At 41.6% G+C, this 26,035-nt stretch overlaps 2 protein-coding genes across 3 annotated transcripts in view; one reads left to right on the top strand and one right to left on the bottom strand.

Moving 5' to 3' along the window:
• Positions 1–1,732: 1,732 nt before the first annotated feature.
• Positions 1,733–3,912, top strand: ARL11 (ARF like GTPase 11). The gene has a single exon (XM_071448362.1). It carries the CDS (start codon positions 1,733–1,735, stop codon positions 2,297–2,299), a length of 567 nt encoding a protein of 188 aa, XP_071304463.1. The 3' UTR covers positions 2,300–3,912.
• A 9,427-nt stretch (positions 3,913–13,339) lies between these two features.
• Positions 13,340–26,035, bottom strand: part of KPNA3 (karyopherin subunit alpha 3) — a 48,228-nt gene continuing 35,532 nt past the window's right edge. For both annotated transcript variants that reach the window (XM_071448316.1, XM_071448315.1), the window contains 8 exons: positions 25,389–25,433; positions 22,769–22,900; positions 21,492–21,620; positions 19,732–19,836; positions 19,528–19,599; positions 19,251–19,413; positions 18,262–18,356; positions 13,340–15,927 (listed from right to left, as the gene is read on the bottom strand). In XM_071448316.1, the coding sequence (XP_071304417.1) occupies positions 15,829–15,927; positions 18,262–18,356; positions 19,251–19,413; positions 19,528–19,599; positions 19,732–19,836; positions 21,492–21,620; positions 22,769–22,900; positions 25,389–25,433 (840 nt within the window). In that variant the 3' untranslated portion in view covers positions 13,340–15,828. The remainder of the gene's footprint in view (positions 15,928–18,261; positions 18,357–19,250; positions 19,414–19,527; positions 19,600–19,731; positions 19,837–21,491; positions 21,621–22,768; positions 22,901–25,388; positions 25,434–26,035) is intronic.

Genomic DNA, 26,035 nt, shown 5'->3' with positions numbered 1-26,035 from the left:
CTTATGGGTACAATTTCCTCCTGGGGAGATTCTGATTGCACACAAGAGAATAACTTTTCACAATGAGAACAATCCACCATTGGAATAATCTCCCCAGGGAAGTGGTGTGTTCCCCAGCACTTGGGGACACTTAAGATTTGGCTGGAGAGGGTGCTGAGCTTCTTTTAGACCATGCTTTTGCCTTGAAAGGTTGGTTGGACCAGATAATCCTTGAGGTCCTTCCAACCTGGTATTGCACAGTTGTTAAAACCCATCTTACACATCCACAAGTTGCATAAATCCCGTGGAGGCTCTGGTGCCATCCAGCTCTGTAGGTTAACAATGGGAGAGAGATTTATCACAGAGTTATCTTGCAGGACGTGGTCTGTTTTGCACCCCTTGCAATCCCATGCAGCCTAAGTGGGCTGAACTCCTTGTGTTCTTTTTTTTTTCTCATGCATCTTCCTTTCTGTAAAAGATGGAAAACTGAAGTATCTTGCCCCCAGAGGAAGAAATATGCCTCTCAGTGACCAGCTGACCAGACAGTCCCTTCCACATGCTGTGCTGAACTCCATCCCCAGCAATGCTTGTGACGTGGAGCTGTCATGAGGAGATTATTGCTGAGGAAACTGCATCTCCCACAGATGTGTTAAAAATTCCCCTGTGGGCCCAGGGAAGCAGGGCTGAATCCCATTTCTTTCTCAAATAAAGGTGGCTACAGAGCAGCTCTGCCTTACTGCTGTGGGGTGAGCTCTGCACACCTCTGAGCAGCCTCTTAGGAGCCAAACCCAGCCAATAAAGAAGGGAAATAAATACTGGCTTTGCTGTGACTCTGATGGCTGCCTTCAGCTGCTCTTGCACAAGCAAGGCTGGGAGTTGTTGCAGCAGCACATTTTTGCCTCTGGTTTGTGAAGTGCGAGGGGTGCTGTCTTGTTAAACAGTTTTCTGTTCTTTTAGGGGATTTTTGTACCCCCTCAACCACATAACTTTGCTTCACTTGAAAAAGTTGAAATGTTGTAAATACTTTGATGTAAAGAATATTAGGGATTTTTGGACCAGGAATGGCATTTTGACTCATTGTATTTCCGTAAGACTTCAAAAAAACATGCTTGTGTGCATTTTTTAAAATTGCTGTTGTTACCATTGGCACAAAAGGTAGTAAAAGCTGATGATACAGTGATTTGTTTTGTACTTTTTAACATAAGACTGGCAGAAAAATCGTCTTGTTGCTCAAGAGGCTTTAAATCCCCACCCTTGAGCTGTGATTCAGCAAATTCCTGGAGTAACCCTGGTCTGAAGCCCGGGTTCCTCCTTGTCCTGTCCTGTCGGGGGTGGATTTCTCCTAGACAAGCCAATGAACAGAAGCTCATTTATTTATGTATGTGGTGAGGAGGAAACTTACTGCACGGTCTCCCCACCTCTTCCTGCAAAATGTTAGCTCACTTTCGCACCAATCGCTTCGGGTCCTGAATGAAAAGGAGTGAGCAGCAGCAGCAGAGCCGGGGTGTAGGAACTGCTGATGTGAACATCACTCCCTGGCTCTGCTGCACACCTCGTAAACGCTCGCTCTCGCCTCATCTGAGCTTCAGAGAGAAGCCAAAGCCGGCTGCCCGCACCTTTCTTCAGCAAACCTGCGGTGCTCTTTCGGAGACACAGGGCTGAGCCCTCTGCTAATGACTGACATCACCGAGGAAATACGCTTGCTTGCTATTTTTTTTTTGGCTGCATTTCCCCCCGCACTGGCAGTATCTTGATGGGGAAGCTGATCTCCAAAGGCTGGAGGAAAAGAGATGCTCGAGTTATCATGCTGGGGCTCGACTTCGCTGGCAAATCCACCCTTCTGTACAAACTGAAGAGCGGCCAGGCTGTGGAGACCTGCCCCACGGTGGGATTCAACGTGGAGTCTCTGAGAACTCCCTGTGGCATTTCCTTCACCCTCTGGGATGTTGGGGGACAGGACAGCCTGCGGGCCAGCTGGCCGAACTACCTGGAGGACATCAACACCCTCGTCTTCGTGCTTGACAGCACAGACACGGCCCGGCTGGCTGAAGCAATGGCGGCCCTGGAGGAGGCCCTGAGCCACCCCGGCATGGCTGGCATCCCTGTGCTGCTCCTGGCCAACAAGCAGGACGTGCCGGGAGCGCTGGCTCCTGCCCAGCTGGGGGAGATGCTGCGGCTCGGGGGGCTGGCCAGCCACCGCTGGATGCTCCGGGGCTGCAGTGCCCACACTGGCCAGGGCCTGCAGGAAGTGCTGGCCATCCTGGGAATGCTGCTGCGGGGCTCAGGGCACAGCTCCCTGTCCCAGGAGCAGCCCAGGTGAGCTCCAGAGCAAACCTGACCCTCACATGGACCCGTCCCTCTCACGGCTGCCAGCAGGTTTGTCACAGGGGATTCCAGCCTCCAGGCACCCCTACAAGGAGCAGAGCTGCAGCTGGGACACTCGGTGATGTTGGGATTTCTTGCTGGTCAGAGTGACCCTGAGATACATTGGAAATTCTCTTTTCCCAGCCCGGCGCTTGAAGAAGGAGTCAGAGCTCTTCATTTCCTGGTCTCAAGGTTGTTTATTGTATCTTATCTATAAAATTCTTTCTCCTGACCTGCCGAGGTCCATCCAGCAAGACAGTCCAGGCACTCTGCCTGCCCCCAGGGCAGTGTTATCTTTTTATACTAAAAACTACACCTACAATGTTTACAATTACTGTCCGATACCTATCACCTATGTTAGACAGTGAGCTTCTACTCTAAACCAATCTAAAAGTGCCAACATCACAGCAGAAGAAGAAAGGCTGGACACACCCAGATTCCTCCGTCTTGCCTCCCTGAATCCCCATTCTAAAACCCCAAAGTCTACTTTTTCGCCTTGTGATAAATTCACTATCATTCTACTTAATTTGTCATGGCTTGCAGATCTTCATCTAAGGTTGGTAACTTGCTCCACAGGTCATAATCAAAAACACAGGGATTTTGGGCTCTGTGCCAGGGTCTCTGAGACCCCTGGCAGGGGTCTTGGCTGCTCAGGATAGCCAGAGGGATGTCCTGGGTCCTGACATGTGAAACACCCAGCTCCACACCACCAAAACCCACGTGGAGGATCTCTGAGCAAAACTCCCATCAAGGAGCAGTTTTGGCCACATCCCTTGGACTCTCATCTCTGGCTGCAGCTTGTCCCACTGTCACCACATTCCACTCATCCACTGTCCTTGTGTGTCCAGAGGTTCAGCAAGGATGCTTTTTAACATCTAAGAATTTTAACAGAGAGGTGTGCAAGGAACAGAAGTTTTCTTCATTCTGCAGCTCTCAGCTCAGATACATTTATCCAGATGGGATGATCCTCACATGGGGGGAGCTTGGATGTGCCCCATGCTGCTCCTCTCTCAGCATGGATCTCATGTTCATTGGCTGGGAATGCAGGAAAGCACTGAAAGGAATGGCTGGATGGGAGCAGTGTAAGCTCAGGACATCAAATGGGCAAGCAAGTAATTTGTTTTATTGCATCATCTCCAGGTATAATAATCTTCAAGCCATGGAAGCAAGCTGGGATTTGATGGTGTAATGCAGTTTGAGGATGTGTGTATATTAATTTATGCATTTCTTGCAATGGTTCTTTCTTTCTCCATTCATCATTTTTATCAAAGAATTATTTCATGGACATGGTCCCTCATTTTCCTTGGATTATGTTTAAATATAAAGAAATCAGACCTGACTTTAAGATGCTTGGAAATATGTCACCATAGCCAGTCAACCTCTAAATATCCTCATGGTGGCCAGAGCAGCCAAGACAAACCCTGTCTCTCAGACTTTTGAAACTGCATGAGACCACTCCACATGCATTGGCTGGGGACCATGGGCACCTCTGGGCACAGGCAGGTTGGTGACCAAAGGTCCCTCCACACTCAGCTGTGTTCATGGCAAGTGAAAACACCTGTGCAGCTCACAACAGGACCAGGTTGTACTATGTGGTAGTGATGGTCTTTGTCCAATCCTGCTCAAACTACCATTGGAAAAACCTATAAAATGTGTATCCAAGATTCTGTGATCCAGAGTTAAAATTAAAATATTTTATAGTAATCCCTGCTTCATTATGAGATGAATGGGGGAAGGGGAGGGATAGGATACAACATTTTTATTTCTATTTTCCATTTCTGTTTCTATTCAGAAATCAGCTGCTTTCAAGGAACAGAATAGTCAGCCTAGAAACACCAAGGAGAAATATACAGCAAAACCCCCCTCTGTTCATACCAGAGCATTTTACAGTTTTTAAGGAATAAATTGTCCAGCTGCTGCTGGTGCTGTTATTAGCTGCACTTCATAGAAGGCAGCAGCTGGAATAGAGAGCTCAAACAGTCACGAAGAAACAGAATCAGACATTTATAGGAAAGTCTCAATGAAAGAATCCTTCCAACTGTTTTAGCTGCATTGATGTAGAACTACTACGTGCTATAAAACAGTGCTGCAGTGACAATGTGGCCTAAGCAGTCACAGTTATGAGAGTATTTAAATAGCACTGAACCATATAATTAATTCCATGACCTCTGTGCATGGTGAGGAGGACAAAATCACGTCTTCAAATCTTTGCAGGTGCCATAAGCTGGTTGATCTACCTCCAGCTTGTTGCAGGTGGTCATTTTTTATCTCTAGCACCCAAGGCTCCAACACATCTGTTAGCCATTTTGGACACAAGTCCTAGAGGCTAGTGTCCAAAATGGCCATAAAAGACTCTGTACTGCATTGCTATGCCAAAAAAAAACATTGTCCTAGTTGAGTTTGCTGGTGTTTTGGTCTTGTGTCTCACATGGCACAAAACAGAGAATTGTGCATCAAGGTGAATTCAACAGAGACTGAAAGGCTGTTGTGGTGATGTCTTACTAAGTGCCCCTTGATGCCTGCATTCGATTCTACGGGATTGTCTGCTGGTAGTAAAATGAGGCATTGAAACCTTCCCATTTTCCTCTGAGTGTTTTCTAAGCTCCTTAAAAAGATAAAAAATAGGCTTTTCTGGCAGCAAATAGAGGTAAGCACCAGCCTTTGGCAGACATCACCAATTAAAAATGAAAACAGCAAGGTGGGAGGTGGGGAAGAAAGGGCAATGGGGAATCCCGAGGGTCTGAAACTGATGGAGCAACATTCCAGTTACTGAAATTGTTCTCACTTCCCCTGAAGCAGTAATTTGTCAAAACACCCCATCTCATGGGGCATCATGTGATTTACCCTCCTTGTTTTCTGGAATAAGGCTTTTCCGGACGCTGGGTCACATTACTCAGCCCATTTATGCCATTGTTCAGAGACTGTCAGAGCAATGATGGGTCATAATATTTGAAATAGAAACACAGAGTTTACTTCTAATGATTTCCCTTTTCTCCTGTGTTGGACAGCTGCTGAAACAAGTCAGTCTAATGAGCACTGCTCTAATCAAAGGCTTGCTGGACACTCACCCAACAGCACTTAAGTGTTTTGGTGTCAAAACTCCTGCCTGGTTCAAAGGCAGTCTGCAGGAAGCAGCCAGCTCGAGGGAAGGAAGTTTGTTACCTCTTTCCTGGCAATTCTGCAGGAGAGCCCCTGCCACATGGAGTGATATTAATCCCTAAAACATCTCTCCTCATGGATTTCAGCCACGAGAGCTCCCTCAAACTTAGTTTCCCTCTTCCTGAGCATGTGATAGATGTCACAGTCTTGGCACTGATTTCTAAAAATAACATAGCTTCTCTCTGGATAGCAGGTAAAAGAAAAATCCTCAGAACTTTGCTTCAGGTTCCTCACAAATCTGAAACATCCTTCAAGTTATTTTTCCCAGAGCCCACTCTGGTTGCTCAAGATTCTTTTGTAGAAACTTTGCTGGATGCACTCTGGTGTGCATTGACATTTACAGGGACATAACCAGAATCCATAGTTGTGCATTAACCTTCCCAGCCACCCCTCCACTGAGGTGAGCCATACAATCATCTACTCTTGCCTGGAGCTGTCACAGCAGCCTCCCTGCCCAGCCCTGTTAGCAATTCCAGGCCCTGGGCCTCCCATCCCTCCTCTGTTTTGCAGGGACTGCTGCAGTGGGGGTTACCACCATGCCTTGCTGTTTTTCCAAGGACACCAAGACACTTCCCTGCTCTTTCACACTCTTGATAAAAGGACATAGCTTATTCCTCAGTGATTTACTAACTTTTCTGTGGTTTTAAAGCAGTTTCCTGAGTATGAACCCAACACAGATTTATTTTTTAATTCTTATCAAGAAGTTTTCCATCCTACTCCAGAGAGCAGGAAAGCAGCAAACTGGGGAGGAAAAAAAAAAAAAAAAAACAAAAACAAAAACAAAAACCAAACAACCAACATTAAAACCAGGAAGGACAATTCATCTTTCCCTCTTCACCAGCTCAGGAAGGGTGACTCACCTTTTCCCTGCTCCCTTCACAACTTCCATTTTCCAGCCAGTCCATGACACAAAACAGTTTCTACTTGCACAGGAGCTGATTTATGCTGCTGGCATTGTTTCTTTGTTTTCAGATGGAGCTACTTGCCATTTGTCCTGCAGTTCCTGGTGGAGCTTCCCTGATGGGTTTCAGTATTGCTGAAGGGCCTGAGACCAGAGGGGAACCATGAGATCCCAGGGCTGCATGGTGAGGGCATGGACAGTTGCCAAAAGTATTTCAAGAGGGAACAGGCAGGCACAGGGTGCATGAGAGGGATCTGTGACCAGATGTAACACTGGGAGGAGAGTGTTTGGGCAGCAGCCAGAGACCTGGAAAATGCTCAGGGGAAGAAAGGTCAATAAGAAGTTCTTTAAAGGCTAAGAAGAGTTTTCTTTTCAAATACAATATGGAAAAAAAATTCTGATCCCCCTTTTTTGTTAGGACACAGGCTGTATAATGCAGTGAAATGTCTTAATTTTTGCTTAATACACCTAACAGCTGTAAAGTAATTTCTTCCTCTTGAAGAAACCCTGAAATGCCACCTGTAAAGGTTCTGCATAGGTAATTTACCAACAAAAAGCAAGGAGCAAAACCACGTGTGATGCCATCTCTTAAAAAAATCAGAACTTGTGCTAAATGGTATTAAAAGCCAGTCATAGAATAATGATTAAGACAAATGACAAACTACTGTTCAGTACATCACAGGCTTCAAAGGGTTAATTAACTGGCCTTCATCTAAGCTTTCCCACACTTGATTTTTTTCATGATGCATTTGCTTGAGTCAAAGCCCTGAGCCTGCCATCTGGATATTGTTAAAAATGCCAGGTGAAGGCTGGGATTTGGGTTAGGAACTCAGGGATGCATCCATAGCCAGGAGTGCATCATCCCCACATCTTATACTTCACACAGTGTGACTTGCATAAAATTCCTGCCAAAAGGGAAAAGAAAAAAAAGATAATTTAACCAACTGCTGTGACCCAGACCTGACAAGTGTGTCCCCCTCTGCCTGTGCTCCCCCTGCCTCTCTGTGGCCCAAAGCACAAACCCCTACTCCAACCCAACCTGGACACTCCTCCTCTCCAAAGTTCTAATGCTTTTAGCCAGACCAGCACCATCAATGTCTGGTCTGCTAACTGCTGTGAGACACAGCAAACAATCTCTGTGGAGCTCCTAGAGCTGAGAAACTGTTCTTTAATTCTCCCTTACACCTCAGATTTTTGTTAGGTGTTTTTTGGCCTGTGCTGGCTGAACACATTTGGATGTGCCAATGAGGGTTTTTTTCCAACAGGCCACAACCACTTGCACAAAAAACCCTGCTTGGTGAACGGTGGCTCTGCAGCAACACTTTGCCTTGGGCATAAGAGACATATTTGCTTTTTAATCAAACAGTGGTGGGGTTACAAAGCCACTGGTTTCTGCACAAAGACAACAAAGTCACATGGGCCCATGTGAGGTTTGATAATGGTGGGAAAGGACTTTGGAAAGACCAAACTGGTGGTTTTCTGGGGAAGAAAAATACCTGCTGGGAGGAGAGTTGTGACCCTCATTTCCTGGGGGATCATGTTCTGCTTATAAAGACACAAAATTTACACCTCACGATTTTCTGGCTTTTGACAGCACTTAACAGTAGTCCTTTTGTTTAATAATGGTGTAAATGAAGACTAAAAGTCTTCAGTGCTAAAAGTCCACCTTTCAACACAGGCAGTATTTTCAGAGACGTGAGGTTTGGGTCAGTACAGGGCTGGAGCAGGGGGTCAGCACTGCACCAGCTGTAAGGTGTCTGCACAGTGTGCCTCAGGGTGGAGCTGGCACAAGGATGGAGATGTAGCTTCTCCCTGATCCTTGGGGAAGGCCAGTACAGAGGCAAAACATGACAGACCATTCCTGAGGATGGTCCATTTCTGCACGGTGGGGTGGACCCATCACTAGCAAAGCAAGGGAAGCTCAGCCAGGAAGAGCAGGTTTTGGACTGCAAACATGGGAAAATAATCCTGAGTCTCCAGAGCTGCCCTGGGAAGAATGGGCATGGTGTTTGCTGTGCTTCTGAGAAAAAGCAGCTCTGCAAAGAAAGTGCCTGGGAATGACTGGGAGGGTGGGGGACATGTCCTGCTGGAGATGGCTGCAGGCAACCCCAGGCCTTTGGGTGATACAGGCATCTCAGCCTGGCAGGAAGGTGCTGATTTGACCCCTTGGTTCCTCCAGGCTTTCTCCCTTGGGGAGACCTTTATTCTCCTGTATTTCCATCCTGGGAAGAAGCACTCGTGATTTACTTCAATGAGATGCCACTTGTTCTTTTCTGCACCCTACCTTTCTTCCACACCACAAAACTACTCACATTTCTATCTGTTCCCTCAGCACCATCAGCAGAGGTAACAAATGACCTTGTTGTACCCTCCCCTGGCAGAGCTGAAGACCCCATTGACCGCTTCCACCACTGCATGGGAGCTCAAGTGCTGCTGGAGGCAGGAAAACAGATCCTTAGAGAATTAATTCCCTGGGAAAAATGAGGGCCTCAACCACAGAGAGAAGCTGAAAATGCCACAGAATGGCTTCTGACAGGCTGTGCCTTCCTGTGCCCTCAGGGCTGGCTCTGGCTGGCCCTGCCCTTGCATGTCACTTGGATCAGCAGCCTGTGGAAATGCAGCCCCCGACTGCCCAGTCCAGGCCATGCAGGAGCACCTCACAGTCCCTTCCATCTTCCTCCCAGGAGATGCATCCTCATGGAATTATTTCAGTCTCTTTGGTGCTGGAACTTCATGGATCTCCTTGCCATTTTCTTGAAGGTAATACCCCAGGAAAGAGCTTTAGATGACATGCCTGCTGTGAGTTTTGAGACTGTGTGTTATAACCATGATAGAATAGCAATCTAAATAATACAGCTGTTAAAAAAACCCCAAACAAGCAAACAAAAAAGCCCTGCCAAAACAAACACCCAAACCCTAAAAAACAGGGACAGTGCAGGAAATTTCAGCTGCAAAACAAAAGCTAGGCAGCCTCAAGTCAATGGTTCAGTTCCAGCCATCTGTTTTATAACCCTGAGCAACTACACACTGAGTAAGGAGCAAACAAATTATGTCCACACCACCTTTCCCTGGTGTAATGGAGGGGGACAGCCTGACTTGGGCAGTCAGTCCGTCCCCAGGCACAGAGCCTGCAGCTGGCACTGACACCCACCTAGCAAGGAGCTTTTGCTTCTCTGCCACCGCTTTCAGCTCTCGCACTCTCTTAGGTTGGAAGGAATATGGAAGCAGTTCAGCAGCCTGCTGTCTGATGACTCCCAACAGGGGGAGAAGAGAGCCCCAGGTCCTCAGTGGAAACACTTTAGTGCTTGCAGTACTTCTCTTAGAGTAGGTGACTGGGACTGGGGTAAGAGCAAAAAGGCCCTGAGGAATACTTTTTGTATTCTTGCAGCTGGAAGCATAAGAAGCAGCCCCCAGGTTACATCAAGAGAAATAATGGACCTCAGTAAACTTCCATTTCTGAACATGCAGGACTCACATTTGCAAATTTTCTTTCCCATGTTTAGGGACCAAGTCTCTCTTCTATTAAATTTAAACTAATACACAACTGAGGTGAGTAAAACTCCTAGAAAAATTCAGGAGTTTAAATGTTGACTAAAATATCAAATACAAAGAAAACTGTGACCTTTACAAGAAGTGATTTTTTCCCTTTCCATCAGTTATTAATATTTCAAGAACAGACCTCTGGTTGACTTCACACAAAAACACCTCCCTGGATAACAATAGCCACACAAAGCTCAGTGCAAACTCTTGGCTCTATGCTGCTGACAATGAGGTTGCATAAAACCCCAGCAGTTCGATGGCAGGGAGAAAGGAACACGCTGCTGCTGCAGGAGCAAGGTGCCACCTTGGTAATTACTCCCCTTGGACTGGGCCCTTTTCTCACCAAGGAGTTAAATATTTTAGCACAGAGCCCTGAAATGTGAGAATTTGAGACTGATATTACAGAACTGGAAGTATTATTGCTAAGTATCCAGTACATTCAGCTCCCTGTTAATGTTCACAAATGAGCCTTTTGGACAGAAATTTTTCCATGTGAGATGCAGCATTTTAGCAGCAATTGAAACAAACACACATTAAAAAGGTGGGAGGTTTAGCCACTTTTTTCCTAAAAATTTTATATTTGTTCCAAACTGATAAAGGCAGTGACTGAGATATCTGAAACAACTAAATGAGCACTTTTCTTTTGAAAAAACAACACATTTTTCTACATATGTGATTTAAAACATGAGAATTAGATAAGTCCAAATTCTCCCTCTACACCCATTGCCTCCTGAGATCTATGTGCTTCTGTGCTTAACATGACAAAACCTATGACCAGGCAAACCACTCCTAGAGAACCAGTGTCAAATAAATACTGTCACAATTACTGGGCCAGACCTCCTGCAAGCTGGGATCATCATGGCAAGAACAGAAGGAATTTATCCCATATTTTCAATGTTATAACATGCAGGAAGTATGCAGATTTCAGGGAGCTCTACTGGGATATAAAAGTACAAAATGTAGGGGAAACCAACTGCAAACTGCATCAAACAGATAGAACAGTGATGAGTTTAATCTCAGGGCAAGAGCTGCAGCTTCCCCTGAGCATTTCTCTGCACAAACCTACAACTGACCTTGCTGAAGCCCACTGGCAAAATACTTCAATTTCATCCTCCCTCTTTGTGTACAAACAATTTTGTATGGGTGATCATCTGGCTCCATGAATCAGGATTAAAAACAATCAAATACAGCCACTAAAGATGATCAGCCTGCAAATAGCAGAGGCAGACATGAGCTCCCTTACACTTCATTTCAGCACATTAAAAAAATCCAACCACCAGTTTTCCACAGGACCCTACTTAGGAAAGAGGATGGTTCATCCATGTTCCACACCTTTGTGTGTCCCTGAGCCTGTTTAGTGTACGGAGCAAACGGAGAACCAACTTCCTCCTGCAGCTCCCCCAACACGTCCAGGGAAGAGTCTTCCTGCAGGGTACCTAAATCCTTCACAGACCTTGCCATTCTTCCTCTGAGGTTGTGTGGTGACATTCACCTATTCTACTGCTACAGATGAAGGCAGCAGCCTAAAGGCTCTAACCTTCATTTTAAAACAAAAGAATAATCTTGTAACATTCTTAGGTGTGGTACACAAGGTAGCTATCTCTCCAACATTAAAACCTTACAACTAAGGTTGGAAAAAAATCAGCTTTTAAGTTCCTTTACAAACTGGGCTGCTGCTCAAGAAAGCTGTATCATGAGTGCATTTGCACGCAAAGCTGTTCATGTGCCTGCAGCAGCAGCTGGAGAGCTCCAGGCCAAGGCAGCAGCACGGAGCAGACCTGCCCATCACGTTTCTGTGGCAGGATGGTGCACACACAAACCGGGATCAGGGAAGTAGAAAGCTGCTCTAGCTCCCACCTCTGCATCTTGACATAGGGCAGTTTTCCTGAGCAGCCTCAAATAATGTCCCAGCCTGAAGCAGACCAAACCTGTGCATCTCAGGCAGCTCCAGCTCACACTGCTGTCAAGGTAACAGTGACAATCATAACAAACCCCTGCAGCAAAATCTCCCAAGGCTTTGCCTGCTGGAGCCCACAGTTTTCTACTGATTGGGTTTTTATCCTTTTCTTCCTGAAAAGGGCTTCCTAATGGCTTGGCATAATTTGTTGTCCTACATATGTTTGAATAGAAGTGTAATTATGCCACAAAAAGGAATACATTTTATGCAACAAAATAGAAGGAACACAACACACTGCATTTGGTGGAAAGGACTAGTTTGAATGACATTCAGAATCTAGAGGGCATTAGAGAAGAGCAGAATAACAAAGTAGGCCTCAGCTGAGATTAAAAAAATCAATGAAATATCTACCTGTTAGTGGCTCTTCTTACTCATTTCTCTGTTTAGCAGATCAAGCAAACAATATGGAAGTGTCTGTATTTTTACAAGTATGGGGAACATTAAGATCATCTGCATTTTACTCTTTCTAAACAAGACATGTCTTAAAATAATGCATTATTTATTCCAGTGTAGTGTCTTTCAAGTCCTCCAGGTAGGATCTAGAGGATGATTATCAGGTTGCAAAAACCCAACACAGGTCAGTTTGTCACCTGAAAGCAGAAGGAACCAAAGGGATTAAACAGCTTTTGGAAACGGGAGTTAGGTTCTTATGAAATCTTTTTCCTTTATATCCCCATGGACAAACATTTGTAAAGACTTAAATACAGCACTGGAAGCTCTTCTCCATCTCCCACCCATGGAGACAGGGGCTTCTCCAGGTGGCTCAGCCAACTGACACAGAAAGGATGGCAAAGCCACTGCTGCAGTCCCAGGCACCTTTCAAGCAGTCTCCCCTTCCACTGGTGCTGTCCTGTAATTAAAGCAGTTAGGAGGCTGCTGGACAGTGCAAGTCTCTGACCCTTCCAAGCTGTTCCCAAGCAGCAGCCCAATGGGGTCACTTGGGCCAGGGGGAGGGATACTGGCCATGAAAGGCTGTCGGGCCCAAGGCCAGTTTTGGTGCACACTCCCTCCCAACTCACACCGGGCAGGAGCTGGGCTCCCCTTGTGCAGCATCCTGAGCTTAAATTAATGCTGAATCAGCAATCAGCCTTGGACCAGGAGCCTTGAAAGGATGGTTCTGGAGGTAGAAGACAATTGTGGAAGTTCCTTGACGTTCTTGGTCCTCCTTCAAGCCCTTGAACTGAAGTCACTATTTCAATAATTACATGGAACAGTTGCAGCCCACTTACCAGAGCCCCCTGTACACACCTGGGAAACATCTCCATACAAAGTATAAAACTCCTTATCCAAAGTTTCAGAGATGACTGCATTAGCTTGCTTTATTCATACTTGTAACATACTTCAAACTTTGATGCGGAGTTCTGCTAACTAATATCTAGTCAAAGACAAAAACCCCTAAGTCAATCCATGAAGACTAAGCAGTTCCATAACCTTCAAAATAAGTTCTTGAATGTTTTATAGTATTTGATAGCAGCTTTTTATTGGTTACAAAACCTAAGCCCATATACAAAATTAGGAACACATTTAGATGCCTCTTTGAAAGAACGTTTTAGTCTATTTTAACTGATAGTTTAAAAAAATAATAAAAACAATGCAATTTTAAACACTGTTCTGAAAACGTAAAAGTGCAGCAATATACTTTGTTTCCTTTATTAACTATGAAATGGTGCAATCCCAATCAAAAGCTGATAAGGTCACAGCAGAAAGAACTGAGCAAGCGCTTTCACCTGCCTTACCCAGTTCTCCGATGTTCACTTTTATTGTAATGCATTGAGTGCAAGAAAAGGGTCGAATCTTGACAGGAGAGGGAAACTGTTGTTTCATCATCAATTTGCATGTCATCTCTAGAACAACAGTGAGCGTAGGCTGAACCAGGTATGCATCAGTCTATATGGCGTACTGGAGACTAGACTGAATTAGAAGGGGGAAATATTTGTTCACAATAACATCTGCTGGAACTCTAATTTCACAAAAACTTTGTGACCTTACCTAACTTTGACTTTTTATTGTTTAGTTTTTTAGCGAACACCACACAGTTTCAAGATTTTAGACTATAGTGTGTGAATAGGATGCAGTTACCATATGAAGCTTCAACTCAACTTCTGGGAAAAGAAAAAAGGCACAATGAACTTCAACTCAATTTTATGTGCACAAGAGTTGAAAAATCTGAGCCACCTTAAAGAGAAATTGATTCTAAAATTTATAAAACCTATAAATAATCAGAGGCCAAACCACTATATTAAAACAGATTATCTAGCAAGTAAAAATCTTGCAGTTTAAACATACGCTTGTATCCAGCTGAGATACAAGACAACTCACTCTTTAAAGTGGCTCCACCTTGGCAGATATATATTTAATGAATGCACACCTGCTATGTGTTGTTCATCAGTGGAAAAACAGCTGATCCACAAAGCTCTGATGGCATCTGTCCTTATCTTCATCACAGTAAATACAACCCACATCCAATAACTAAATTAGTTTAGATTTTTCTATCCCTTCACATCAATGCATTGGGAAATTACACCCAGTAAACAACAGCAACAAAACCAGTTTGTGTGATAGCTTACAGAATTTCAAAATTACCGATCTTTGCCCCAGCAATACCAAAATCCCTTTGAGAGTGACTGGGTCAGGCGATTTTCCAAAAGCAATGACTTCACATACCCTATAGAAAGTTATTTAATGTGCGCTGCACATCAGGTTTACGCTGAGTAACGGCAGCTTCAATACAGCCTCACACATCAACCAGTTTGTATGTTTTTAATCACATGAATAAGATTTGAGACTAACTTGTGAATTATTCTTCCAATACTCCAAGAATGAAGCTTTTATGACGCTTCTAAGTAGTTGCTGGTTTGTTGCCAACCACATCATCATAAGCACTGGTTACTAAGTAAAAAATAGTTTAAGACTAAATTACAGTAAACATGAAAGCTCCACAGTTTAAACCCAATATAAATCAACCATATCCAATTATCAATTTCAAACAGAAGATATTGACTACTGAAAGTTGAAAGCAAGATTCTTTTTAACTAATACATTTTTGGACAGAATTTTTTTTCTACAGTCTGGGACTCTTGCTTTCAGCTTAAACAGAAGTTCAAGTCCATAACAGGTTGTAGCTCAGGTAAAATACCATGCACAGCATTTGATTACTTCAAAACAGCAGGAACACACAGGCTGAAGTGAGTGGTCAAATAGGGCTCGCTGTTCTCAAAAATTAGGTATAATGGCAAAAGCTTTACCAGTCCAAATCTACAGTTCATTCTCCAACCCTGGTTTCTGAGGCAGTTAATGAACACACATCAATTACTGATAGCTGAAGTAGTTTTTTTTGTTTCTTTTAAACTTAAGTGTTTAATCAATTGCCAAGTGTTGTGTTTCTATAAGTTACTTTTATTTCAGTTTCACCAATGAAATTCATTTGGCTTGCATTTTTGAATCTATTCTTCCACATAAAGTTTATGAAAATATGTTTGTGGAGGACGATGATGGAGGCTCAGAGCAAATTGGGCCCCTGTAAAGTCTTCCAAAATGTATGCATCATACCAAAGTGTCTTGATCCACAGCGCACCATTTTCCAAAGAAGCTACTTTTCCGTGGAAAGCCAATGTGCCACCACTATGGAATATTCTTAACAAAACTGCAGATTGCGGTTGTCAGCATGTGGCACCAGGAAAAAGGCAAAAAAAGGTAGTTGGGACTGTTAAAAAGAATTCTGAAATAGTTTAAGAGATCATGCATATGCATTTACAGTCCATGTGATAGTGATGTTTGGCAACTGCAAAGTGACCAATACATGGCTTGCTTTAGAAGCATCAAAACGAAGAGGCATGTGTGTCTTGGAGCCTTTTGTTTCTTCACTTGGTAGCCATCTGGTGGTGCTTCGTACTGGTGTGGGACAACAGAAGCTGCACTTTTTCTGAACTTAAAAATTAAATTCTTTTGTTTGAAGGTTGGCCGTTGGGTCGAAGTTGTAAGTACCTCCTTGAGTGGCTTCAGGAATGAGACTGGGGTCTTCATCAATCTACAAAACACAACAGCAGAAACACATGAGAGGCTGATTTCCTGCATCACTGGGTACACAGAGAAGAAATTCACAAACATTCATGTTTTCTTTTTTTTTAAAGTATTATCGCAGTAAAATTAGATCTGTTTTTCCAATTAAATTCTCCAAATATGTTTAAAAAGAACAACACATCAACTCTGTTCTAATACCATTAGGGAAACAGAAAATTTTTATGGTAATTTAGGGTCAGTGCTGCTGTTTGGTCAAAGCAGTTGCTATTTTAGCTATGCAGTTTAATTTTCAGTGCCAATTTTTAGTACTTCTGGAGTTGGCTAATCACTAGTTGTGGATTCCAAAATTAGTTTTGTATTTTCTCCCATTTTCTTTCAACATGAAAATATATTTTTATCAGCAGCTGATAGAAATACTTATATAAAGCTTAATAGACTTAGTATCTCCTATCAGAATTTGAAGGATTTCGAACTCATTTCAGAGCAGTCTCATAAGCACAAAATCTGAAGTTGGTTTTACATCAACAGTACTTCATTGCTCTATTGATACAGAGTGAAAGGCATCAGCAGCCAACTTCACCCAGCTTCCTCTGAGCTGTTAGAATTTGGTATTTACAGCCTCAAGGAATAGCAAATAACATGGTCAGTAGCAACAAAATGCACAACTTCAAACCCTACCCATCCTCCTGCAAATCACCAGCTGCACTGCTCTCTGAGCCTCATTTGAGATCATGTGTCATTCTGAAGCGGGAAAGAGCCCTTGCATGCAGGGGTCTGAAGAGCTATCTGAGACCTGGCCTTGCAGTAGTGCACACATCAGAACTGACTCATCTAAAATCTTTCTCTTGACTTTGGGTGACACTGTTTAAAGCAGGGGGAAGAGATTGAGACCTTTTGTGACCACAACAATCTGCACGTCATGCCCACATGAAGACTGAGTCTGGTTTCAGAACGTTTCACAAAACATTTTTGTCTTGATAAATTAGCACTTCTGCCTTCTGCAGGGATACTACAAAGTAACCCCACCTAAGCTCACCTGCCTTTAACACACAAAACTGAAGTCAGGAAGCTGCTAGTGCTGGTCCTACAGTACAGGCTGTGCACTTTACAGGGCTCAGCAAAGGAACAGATGGGATTAGCAATGAAGGGACATCAAGGAGCCAGCAACGTCTCATGAGAATACAGAAGCTCCTGAAGTGATAGAAAGCAAGATCACTCCTGGACAGTCCATCATAACACTGCCAATCAGGCTACCATAACCAATCTCTCGTCTCCCTGGAGCAATTATGGAATTCCTACATCTGAGTGTCAGAAGCTCCAGAAAACATAGTAACAACATAATAATCTGAAGGAAAGTCCTGCTCTTGAGTAAAGCAGGCATATTCAGCCCATCAGGCATAGATTAAATTGTATTAATGTAAAAAGTAAATGCACAAAAGGGAGTACTAACCTCAACAGAGATATTTTCCACCCACATCACCCAGACTGCGCTTTTCAGTTAGACACAGAAGTTTTAGAGTTTCTGCGGAGACTCTAGGACACTACTCACAGAATCACTACAAGCATAGGGAACTTCTCACAAATCTTAACCTCTGGTGACTAACTTCCCAATCATATAATGGGCCCATGAATTGAAAATTATTGACTCCTGAAGTTTGAACTCTCTAAATGCCAGCTCTATGTAAGAGAAGTACTGAAAACATAGTTCTACTAGGCTGTAGAACTACAGACACCCTGCAAAGCCTAGAAAAGGTAATTCGTCTTTGAACTGCATGTTGAAGTGCTCCTCAGGAATTCATAAGCAGCCAGTAGCAGGAGTATCTAGAACCAGAGGGTCAAAACACCTATCCTAGGTGCCACAAAATACTAGATCAAACAGCTGCAGAAAGTGTTAATAGTTTTGATGACTCTTTTCACTGCAGAATCCAGACTGAGCAAATACAGTTGAAATACAAACATTTTTCTGAAAGTAAGGATCTGCTGCCCCTTTCAAAGACTGATGTAGGAGAAAATAAAAAAGGAGAGAAAATAAAAAGGAGAGCCAGAGAACTGTTTAGATTCCAATCACAAGTAATTACACGTCAACCTGACAAAACTACGTGAGCATTGATCAATTTGTTAGGCAAAACTAGAGTAGTCCTCTAGATTTTGCTGAAGGAAAGTCCTGGTATTGAGAAACTCTTCAAAGACTTTAAATTGAGGGAAACTACTGAGCAAGGACCAGGAAAAATGACTTGGGAGATAACGTATGTTCATGACCACTGGAGCTGAGGAACAGTGACAATGTACTTACTGAGCTAAGAGCACAATACATATACTTTTCCATCTTTAGCATACTTACATCATCACCAGAGAAATATTGATCTATAATTTCAAATGCTAGTTTATAAATGTCTTCATTCTCATGCTGTTGCAAGGCTTCAATTTTCTCTAATCCTGAATAAAAGAAAATGGAGAAGAGTTTTGCAAGATTAAACCAGTTACTGACTACTTTAGAAAAATAAGAAAAATAATTAAACATTACTACTGAAACACACTAGAAAAGATATAGCTCAGTTTGAAAATACGATCTACACAGCAGCTATCTTTGTATCTAAGAGGATAGAGAAGTAGTTTGTGAACTTTATATGCCAGGGAATATTCCATTTTATAAGCAATGGATAATGGAGTCTTCTCTTTATTTAGATAAAACTCTTTAGTTTTTAAAACTTCTGTCTACTACATAACTTTTGGGTTAGTTGCTGTGGCTTCTATGTATCCCCAAAAAGAAGTGGCTACGTTTGTGTGTTGGCTGTAAGTTTAAAACAGCAAGGTGACAAAGCAGCTAAAAGACTACTCCCATTTTCAAACTGGATATGGAATAACACAAGGGAAAAGCTTCCAGTACATTACGTTCTTCAGTATCTCTTTATTATAGTACACTAATTAGCATACATTACAACTTGGATTGTGATATTGAAAATACTTCTCATCCTGCTTTGCTCTGTAATGAAATTATGATCCTAAAATTGCTTCCAGGGCAATGAACTGGAGCAAGAATTGTGTGTTTTACCACAGGACAAAGTATGTGCAATTATGAAATGAAAAGAATTATAATTCTCATTGAAACCTAAAAAACCTATGCTACAGAAAGCTCCTTCAACAATTGCCTCTACACAGCCATCTCCAAACTGAAATAAAGAGAAAAAAAAAGGTAATGTCTCTCATTAAAAAGTCTCCCTTGTTTACTCAAATAGCCTATGTTAAATAACACTACAGTAAACATCAGCAAGGGGAGGACAGAATAACATCCAGCCAATTAAATTTTTTAAAAGCCTAGTAAGCTCTTACCTCCACACTCTTCTATAATTTCAGCTATTGTGCTAGCCTCATCACCAGCCATTATCAGGATGTTTTTCAGGCCATCCAGCACCACCTGCACCACTTGAGAATCCTTTACTGAGAGTAGATTGCAGAATGGTGGGATTACATTTTGTTGTACAAGGTATTCAACCTAAATAATTAAAAACAAACAACAACAACAACAAAAATTTCAGCATTGTGCTTCTTACATAAATGGCTGCATATGCAACATTTTAGTGACAGCTTGAAATCCTGCTACACATACCTGATCTTTTCTCCCACTTATTGTCAAATTGCTAATTGCCCAAGCAGCTTCCTTTTGTGTCCCGAAGTCCCCCTGAAAAATAAAATTAATAGCTCATTAAAATCAGCATGGAAACATCTGTCAAACTTATTAAAAATCACAAACTCCTCATGTCAGATTTATAAAAAGACGATGACAACTTGCATAGCTGATAGCTTGACTGACCTTAGCCAGCTGGTGTATGATCATGGGGATTAGTCCAGCATCTATTACAGCCTGAACTTGTTGCTGGTTTCCTGCTGTGATATTGGAAAGGAACCAAACTGCTTCCTACAACGGGATAAAGCAAAAAAGTAGAACACTTTTAAAAACTAGTCAGCAGATGAAAAAAAGAACTTAACCAAACCTGACCACCTCAAAACCTAAAATCATACAATGAGCAATCACTAAACAGGCCTCCTCCTCCTCAGTAGTGCTTCTAGCACACAAACTTTTATTGTACTGTCAAAGATAAAAGGAATCAATGTAAAATTAATATGATTGATTCACAGGGCCAGATTCTCTCTCACACAAGAAGTGTCTCCATACATCCGGAAATGTGTGCCTTATATCCACTTTGCACTGCTGGACTCACAGACAGGCTTTAAACTTTCAATCAGTTTTATGAGGAAAACAGGAAAACTGGTAAAGCATCATAAAAAAAAGGACTTGCCCTGTAATCCTGCTACTGACAGCTCAGTAGTACCTTTCTGCTATGATAAAAGGAAGACTCCACCTCCCATTTTCTTCATGTAACATGAAGTGGTGTCCACAAATCCCGTTCAAGTATCACACATGACACTGTCCTGTGACTTTGCTCAGCAGTTACTCCTTCAGGAGGTTCATCCACATGGCTACCACCTATCTGATGGCAGTTATAAATTCCCAGTTACAAAGGGGGATACTTGTCATGACAATCCAGAACATCTTAAAAAGGCTCCAATCTTGAGTAAAAGATGTGGCAAGAAGGCAATTATGAAGCACTGCAGGAAAAAAACCCATGGGTTTCCACTTTTTTAGGGACGTGTATTTTATTTCTATTTGCCTCTCACAATATAGACTTGAAACAAAACTGAAAGCATTTCTGGACTTTTTTTTTTTTTGTACAAAAATAATTCCCTGGCCTTCAAAAGAGCTCTTCATCACTCTTTTGTGAAAGTTAAGAGGTAAGGCAAAAATAAATCACATCAGTTTGACTGTCAAAGATAACTTCTTCAGAGATCTTCACAGCTGACAGGGCCTGAAGAAACAGAGATTCCTCACAAATAGATTTTTCCTCAATGATACACTATATGGGGGAATTACATAATCGAAACAAAAAAGCCTTCTGCTCAACCAGACCATCTCTGCAATGGAAGATAGCACAATGACTAAAAAACCCCAAATAAGACGAAATACAGCTCTGGAAAAGGAGGCACTGATCACTTTGATCAAACTCTCCCTATTCCATCTCAGCCTTGCAGCAGTGAAGTTATTTCTGCCAAAAGGAAGGAGATGAAATGCAGACAATTTTCAGGGAAGAACAGTGATACACCCTCCTTCCTTGAAGATGAAGATGAACAAGTGAACCAACTTCACTATGAAAAGGTGAAGTGGGAAAACTGCATTGGTCTTGTGCAACTCACTGGACTCAACTAAAATTATGACAAACTGTAACTGAAGTTAGCCAGTTATTCACTTTGCAAATGAAAAGAAAAAGTATCCCACTCCAAAGCAAAACCCTTCAGTCCTCCCAGAAAGCACGAGGCATCAACACCAATGCATGGATACTCACTATGGCTGCTTGGTTTCAGTCCTAATAAAGCACCAGCCTCTAAGGCTGCATCTTTATACAAAATTGCTCACATTCCGGAAATAACAGCTGTAGGAAATTCTTCTGTAATATTCCACAGGCTACTGTTTTATGTCTTAAAAAAAATACTAAGTTAGGAAGAAACAAATCATACCTTGTTTATCTTCTCTTTTGGATGCGTCAGGAGATGTGGGAAATAAGACAAAACATCACAATTGAGAACAACTTGTGTCTGCTCATCAGTACCAGTTACTATGTTGCCTACTGCTCTCAGTGCTGCTGTCTGAATATCCAAAGTGGGAAGGAAAAAAAATTGCATGTTAAAGACATTGCTGTTACTTACGCTATAACAAAGAGCATTTTAAGATATCTCTTTATAACAACACTTTGCAAAATACAATTTAGCACTTCATCCTCTGAGCTACATCAGAAAAATGGATACTGATTCATCAAAAGACACAGTACATTACAAAATAAATACACTGCAGCTCAACTCAAAAAGTGCAAACATTAGAAATTAAAAGAATATTAAAACCTTAGAAGATTAGTCATCATGTACCTGATCTGTGCTACAATTCCAACAACAGCTTCTAGGCTCTATGGCTGCTGAGGTTGCTCACTGCTCCATTCAGCTCCCCACTATGGCATTCAAAACCTCACAACTACTTATTGAGTCTCAGGTGATTTCAGAAATTGACTTTACATCTTTATGTATTGGTCAGTAAATGCTTTACAAGTGACAGAATACTGGAGAGACTTCTTCCATCAAGTGAACTAGTCTGACAAATTTTAAGACAGCCAAATCTCATCCAAAGTACAAACTAAACAAATGTGTCAAATGCACAGATATATAGAAGATCTCTGTATTACAGCAGATGGGTCATAAAAAACCCAGTACACATTAACTAGCTTTTAGTTTCACATTGTCTTTAAAATTAATCAAGTAAGCTCAGTTAACCTTTCACAGCTAATTACAAATATACTTTACTAAAAGGACTCAGCATTCACAAATATTTCCATACTCTAAAAGTTCCAAAATACTGATTTCCATGAACTATTCAGATAGAACATGCACAACCATATATGCAGCACCAGAAAAAGTGCATATTACTTGAATTCTGGAAAACATAAAATCTATTGTCATTAAATATTTTAGGACTACAAAAGGAAGGCACCCCTGGTAATCACATAACAGAAGTTAATGTTTAACCTGTCACTACTTAAAACTGGGTTAGTACTATTTTGCTTGAGTTTTATTTCTTTTTAACATTTTTTTCCCCAGTGTAGGTAATATTTTTTGTTCATTTTACCTATGCAAAATGTAGCTATAAATGTTCGTCTCACTAACTCCACTAATAAATACTGTAAGGCACATTATTTTTAGCAAACAGCATACAAAGGACTATTCAAACACAACTGAATCAGACTTACTTGAACTTTAACCTCCTGATGACTCAGAAGGGGAACTAGAAAAGGTACAACTCCCGAATCAATCACCATTTGTATCTGTTCATTTCCACCATCTGTTAAGTAGGACAAAGCCCAAACGGTGTCCACAAGAATCTACAAATTGGAGAGAATAGGGTTTACACATTGAACAGAAAAAATCTGTATAACGAAGCCTTAATTTAGTGAACAACATTCTACTGTCTGGGGTGGAGAGGGGAAAACATGCAATTTAGTTATAGGAAAAACTTAAACATGATTGTGATAAGACCTAATCAGTAATATGTTAGATTATTATGTACAACTATGAAAACCAGGGCCATTTGTTCCATCAGAGTAATTTCTGTATGTCCACATTTTGGTGCATAAAGTGACAGCATACATCATCTCACAAAGGTAAACTGTTGGGCTTGATTTGCATTTCCAAGATAAGACAACCAGCTCAGGTAAGTAGTTGTGCTAGTAACTTTCTGAAGAAAATACCAATACAGCTTCCTTAGCATAGCTGTAATTTGTCAGCTGTGCTATCTTATGATTACAGAATACATAAATTCCCTTAAGTCTCTAATCCATTGGACATCTTAGCATTTCTGATCCATAGTGCAGTTCTGAAGTGAAACTGCAAACAAGTCTGGATGCATGCCTTTTCCTGCCTTCATATTAAGAATACAAAGCAGCAAAGGAAAGTAGTTCTCATACCAACTAAAGGACTGGCAACTATTGTAATGTGGCAACTGTTGAAGTGTTCAAGCAAAGCAAAACCCACAGAGAAATGCCTATCATGCAGGGCCATCTGAGAATCTTAAAAGAAAAAAAGTCACTGATGATTTGATAAGGATGATTAGAAGCCCTCAAAAACAGACAGGTACAAAAGTTAGTCACTGAAAGGTAGTACCTGAAGCAGAAATAATGCGAGCAGAGAGGGATATCACATCACATAGAGATGATGTTAGAACTGCAGGAAAAGAAATCTGGATCCTACTAAGGACATAATCTGTTGAGGTAGCTAGATCTAGCCTACTTTTAAAACAGATAGCCATTTACAATTTCCAGCTATGAGAACAGCTGAATACTGCAGTACTAGAGCACAGGAAGGACTTCACAATCCTGACCCAGCTGCAGCCACCCAGCTCCGGATGCCAGCCAGCACAGCCCAAAGGCTTTCCTGCCACAGCCTGCTGCTGCCCTCACCTCCTGTGCTGCAGTGGAGCCACTCTGGCAGCAGAAGCAGTGAGAGATGGTGCCTCACCAGTTTGCTGCCCCACAGCCCTGCTGGTGACGAGAGCAGCAGCCGCCAGAAGCACTCACAGGACTGTGGGCTGACCTACCTGCATCACTGACTCATCTCCAAAGATAGGTTTGCTGCTCCAGTACGGAGAGGCTGGGACCAGACTGGTACCTCCAAACTAGCACCTGACTCTCAGGATCAAAATGACGGACACCCTAATTGAGATCAGTCAAAACCTGGCATCACAGTCTCATACCTACATCAATAAGCTCTCATACAATCATTGCTTGCACAAAGCTTTAAAATTTGGCAGAAAAAAAAGAGCCTACAGGTTAGAAGCGTATTCGGTTTTGCAATGAATTCTGTTCAGATTTGTCCAAATTACTCATTGAAAAGTCACCATGCGCTGTCTCCCACTCACATTACACTGGGAAAACCCTGGCAAAATCCCAGCTTAAACTGTACAAATATTTTGTGGAGGCAAGCCCACTTCACCATTAAAAAAGCAGCAGAAACACTGCTACTACAGTGTTGAACTAACAAACGACAGTTCCACTGATCTCATGCTTTATTTTATCCCCAAACCCAACACAAGGGTTCAATTCCTTCTTCCCTAAACTAAAAGATCACTACAGGGATTACAAAATCCTGATAGAAGGAGGAGAAAAACAGCTCAACATCTGTCAGTTACACAGATGTTTGTTCTGAAGTCCCAATATATAAGGCTTCATGAGATAAATCCACTCCCTAGGACATTACTTGGAAAAACACAGGCAAACTCACGATTCAGGAATGTGAGAAGTACTGAAGGTTTAGTATTAAAAACATGAAGGTTGTCAAAGGTGCCACAAAACAATAGTTTATTGCTGTTTGTTTAAATATATTTTAATACGTGATTTCCTTAATTAAACGTTGCAAAGTCAGGCACCCAACAAGTACAGAAGTCAGGTTTACCCTTATGATCACAATATTTTACTGGACTGATACACAGAATTACATCTAATTTTTTTACACATATTACATATCATCTAGGCAAAATTATAACCTGGGGCAGAATTAAAGTGCAGCTGATGGTAAAGCTGACATTTTAATTTTCTAGTGCTCAATTAAAGATAGGATTTTTAAAGCTATTTCAATTGTACAGGATAAAAAATGCCATCTTCTACAAAAGGTATTTCAGAAATGGTATTTGCACTTTTTTTCATGCTCTGAATGGCTACAATCACATTAGTCTTCATATTTAATTATGCATTTATGATTTAATGATACATAAATTAACATACAAACACAAGTTTACTACTTTAACAAAATCCTGCAGCATTATCTTTCTAGAGAAAGCAAAGAATCTAAATATCTAAAACTTTAGAAATTACTTACGTTTATATCTGTATGGTAAATGAGAACACACAATGCTGGCAAAATCTGAAAAGAAGTTTATCAGTCATTACAGTAGAACAAAATTGGTGGTAAAATTATGAATCCAAGTATTACAATCACAAAGCTTAGTTTGAGTCTGCTTTAATATATTGTAATCACATACTTTCCAGCAGCTGGTCATTCCCTCAAAGTATGTATAAAAATATCTGTATTATCTCTCTGTATTTCAAATATCTGAATATCTGTATTTCAAATTTCTGAAAATATGAGACAGTACTAGATTCCAGACACAGAATGTAGACTGTATTTTGAGGGAAAACAAGCAAATAACAGAGATAAGATACCCTGCTGATATTTTAAAAGTTTAATTATCACACACAAAAATTATTAGCCAAATATCAATATATAAACCTCTTGGATTAAAGTTTAATTTTTTATAATCACAAATGAAGAAAATATAAAACTGGGCTGTGATAAAACTGCTTTGAACAGAGTGCTTTAGTTAGTAAAGCATTACGTGCAAAAGTTTTCTTGTTTCTCTGCTTCATTTTTAAAATGTCATTAAAGTTTAGCTGTTAATAGTAACGTACTTCACACTTTTGAATTTATCTTAAAATCAAGAACTTCACTTACAATTACAGTTCTAG

This window comes from Agelaius tricolor, unplaced genomic scaffold (genome assembly GCF_023055355.1).
Source record: "Agelaius tricolor isolate 1412-34295 unplaced genomic scaffold, bAgeTri1.0.p SCAF_26, whole genome shotgun sequence".
Taxonomy (NCBI): Eukaryota; Metazoa; Chordata; class Aves; order Passeriformes; family Icteridae; genus Agelaius; species Agelaius tricolor.
Note: the sequence above shows the minus strand (reverse complement) of the source record. Positions and strands in the feature narration are given on the sequence as shown.

Coding starts and splice junctions, on each gene's coding strand:
- ARL11 (XM_071448362.1), top strand. CDS start 1,733: ATGGGGAAGCTGATCTCCAAAGGCTGGAGGAAAAGAGATGCTCGAGTT.